Here is a 3164-nt window from a genome sequence, read left to right on the forward strand (position 1 = left end):
TTATTCGTCGTACACTTTGTAGTCAGCGAGAAGAGTGGCTTCACCTAGTGAGGCCCGGACGGAAGTGAACAGCAGGTGTGATCTCGCCACCGTCCGCATTGTATGCCTTCTCAATATCGAAGATTGAAACAATGTGCGTGATGGCTAACCAAATCGCGTCTTCCGCGAAGTGCCTTCCTGGGCAAATCCTGCAGCAGACTCATGATGAGCGGGACATGCACCAAGCGGCCAAGTGTCCGTACCGTCTCCCAAAGCCGAACACGTAGTTACGAGGATCAGACAATACGTCGACATTTGCGTCCTCAAATCGCTCAGGATCGCTCAGGACGAAACGACTCTGCATCGCGATATAATTCGGCCGAGCGGGACATTTGCCTACGTTCCGACAGCGTTATAGTACAATTGCACACATTGGCGACTGCACACGTACCAGATGTTTGCGAAAATCATTGAACCTCTAGGAATGTGGAAGTTTCTGTACTCATCGACCGACTGCAGGTGATGAGGCAGTCCTATCAAATGAATGTTAGTGTCCTGTTCATTTCCATCGTGCTGTGACTCTACCTAGAGGCAATGGCGGATTCCAGCTGATATCCTGAAGAGTATAATATACGATGGACTGCCTGAACACTGCCACATACCGATATAGTTCTTGGATGATACAGTTGATATACGGCAACGAGTCTTTATGCTCGAGCGTAGGCAGGTTGCTCATGCCGACAATGCGTTCAATCTCATCGCGAGCCTTGACATACACTCGGGGGTGCAGTACCATGGCCAGCATGAACGTAGACAGGACAATGGAAGTCTGAAAATATGTCAGGACGGAAGGAAACCCCGGGTGTGTATTCACCGTATCAACTCCCGCTTTCGAGGAGTATGTGAACAGTGGGGAAACCGCGATAAACACAAGCACATTACCGGAGTATACAGACGCACCAACGCCCTTGATGTCGTCTTCATCGTCCGCTAGTGAGCCGTTCCTCGCAGACTCGCGATACAGAGCTGCGATGAGACAATCACGGACTTCTTCGTTGTTGTCCTAGCAGACGTCAGGACGTCGTCTGTGTAGGTCAAGAAGTAGAATGCACTAATTGCCGTTTGATCATATGGTACGGATCATCGAACAAACGACGTATTGATTGTCGAACCTGTCGAGCCTCTCTAAGGGACGCAGCGCCAGGCAACCAGTCCGGGACATACTGTACTGTCAATGGCATGAGAATGGCACCTATCCTGAAGCGGGAGTGCTCACGGAAAGGAAAGAAATCGATCAACGAGCCGGCAGATTCTCCTGCCTTGACAGTGGCGTGAAGTGCGGACTCTGCCATCCGGAAGTGTTCGTCCTCCGTAGACTGTATCGGTTGCCCGTAGAGCGACGTCATGACCAAAGACGCAGGGAATCTACGCATTACTCAGCATGCGGTATCTCGGACCAAGAGATTTGGGGCACACCTCCTGAGATGTATCAGAAACATCTCGGGCGACACCATCAGATTCTGCACTAGAACCATGCATTCCCGCTTTAGGAGCGTCCTATGCCCGACGAGTGATGTGCGTTCCCCGTAAGCAGTTTGGATCCACTTTCGGTGCTTGCGCCATCTATCGCCATAACACATGAACGGGGTGGCTGGATCCCAGCCTAGTCTGTGAGGCACCTTGTGTCAGCATGCATCAAGGTTCAGCGCCCACACCTCCCACATTTGCTTCATGAAAACAAGTGGAGGTCTGTCCGAGTACTTGGGACTCTTCTTAGCCATCAGATCTTGTGCCGCCTTGACAGAGTTTAGCACGATGGCTGGTGTGCGGAATAGCCTGATGTGGATGATGTCTCCTGACAATGGCAATATTCAGGCACGCAGGTCGCATCGAGACGATGGTCATTACCGTATTTCTCTCCCCATTCGCCAAATCTTCGATATTGGTACTCCATCGGTATCTGCAGCACATTTCCCAGGAAGAACAGTCGTCTGGGGCCCGGCGGTAACGCAGATGAAAGACGGAAAAACACCGGACAGCAGTCTGAAGCGCTGACAAGCACGACGCACAGCATCGAAATGAGGCCAAATACCAAGGTCAGATATCCAGGTTCCATCATGGCCGAGGGTCAGACAAGTGCAGCCGCACTCGGAGCACGATACTGTAAATGAACCTTTATAGATGGCTTTGAGCCGACCCCGTGAGACACCGATGCATCGGCATGCAGTAGGGCGCCTCTATGTCATGCACAAACGCTGAACGGTCAATGCTTGTGGAGCGAGTCATGACCATTGTTTTTGATCAGAACCGAGGACTACGGCGGGGAGGTTGAGAGGTGCCGTGATTGTACAGCGTATGGATCGTCTAACCCGGATTCTACGTTTAAATTACCATCGGAAGGCTCTGGTAGTCTCAGGAAAGTTCGAAGTGGGCTTGATCTGAGACAACGAATGCCTTTCAGCAGACTAGAATTAACCTGTAAATTGTGTCGGCAAGGCCGCTGATCTGGGTTGCAAGCGTTGTTTTCGAGCTCCGCTCTTTTCTTGTTGGCTCACTATCGTTCCGCTTATTACTTATCTAATGATATCTGGTCTGCCGCCTAAACTCGCTCCAAACTTCAAGTTACAGCAAAGGACTGTGTCGCTTCCATTCAATATCCATAGCCACTCATAAGCGTGATATCTACGAGACTACGACTTCTGGCTTAGTGCCATTTGGCACAGTATACAGCTTCCATCCAGCTACGGCTTTGAAGGCTGTGTCGTTACCAAGCTCCTGAGACGTAGTTTGCCGACTTTGCCATTGCTATGTTAGTGAAACAAAATGTAAGCATGCACGATCATCATCTTTTGGGCGACCAACGTGGTGAGCGGCATTACATCGTGATAGATGCCAGGATGAGGCCCCCATGCTCGTCCGCCAGTTCAGTGTCATGCTGTCTCATGCGATTGGGCCACCAGGCCGTTCATCACCCCATCGTCGTCCCCCTCTCGAACCTCGTCCGACTGTCTGAGTGCAACTCCGGCGCCACCGCCATCACATAGTCGAATATTGCACTGCCTGGACATTTTCTCACACGGGAACAATAATCAGTTACCGAGGGCCGGGAGCATCAAAGGGGGACGGTGTTGGAGCACGACAATCCGTGCGTCGTCCGCCGCGCTCCGGGACCGGTTGCGCGCCAT

General features: G+C 51.6%; 1 protein-coding gene across 1 annotated transcript; it reads right to left on the reverse strand.

Annotated features, from left to right (window-relative positions):
• Positions 1-40: 40 nt before the first annotated feature.
• POSPLADRAFT_1162146 (hypothetical protein) lies at positions 41-2053 on the reverse strand (the record flags this gene model as incomplete). The annotated part of the gene is made up of 9 exons (XM_024487717.1): positions 41-188; positions 243-375; positions 420-512; positions 565-1042; positions 1092-1207; positions 1256-1404; positions 1456-1647; positions 1702-1834; positions 1888-2053. 9 exons carry the CDS (start codon positions 2051-2053, stop codon positions 41-43), a joined length of 1608 nt encoding a protein of 535 aa, XP_024332718.1.
• Positions 2054-3164: the final 1111 nt, after the last annotated feature.

Source organism: Postia placenta (assembly GCF_002117355.1).
Source record: "Postia placenta MAD-698-R-SB12 unplaced genomic scaffold POSPLAscaffold_166, whole genome shotgun sequence".
Lineage (NCBI taxonomy): Eukaryota > Fungi > Basidiomycota > Agaricomycetes > Polyporales > Adustoporiaceae > Rhodonia > Rhodonia placenta.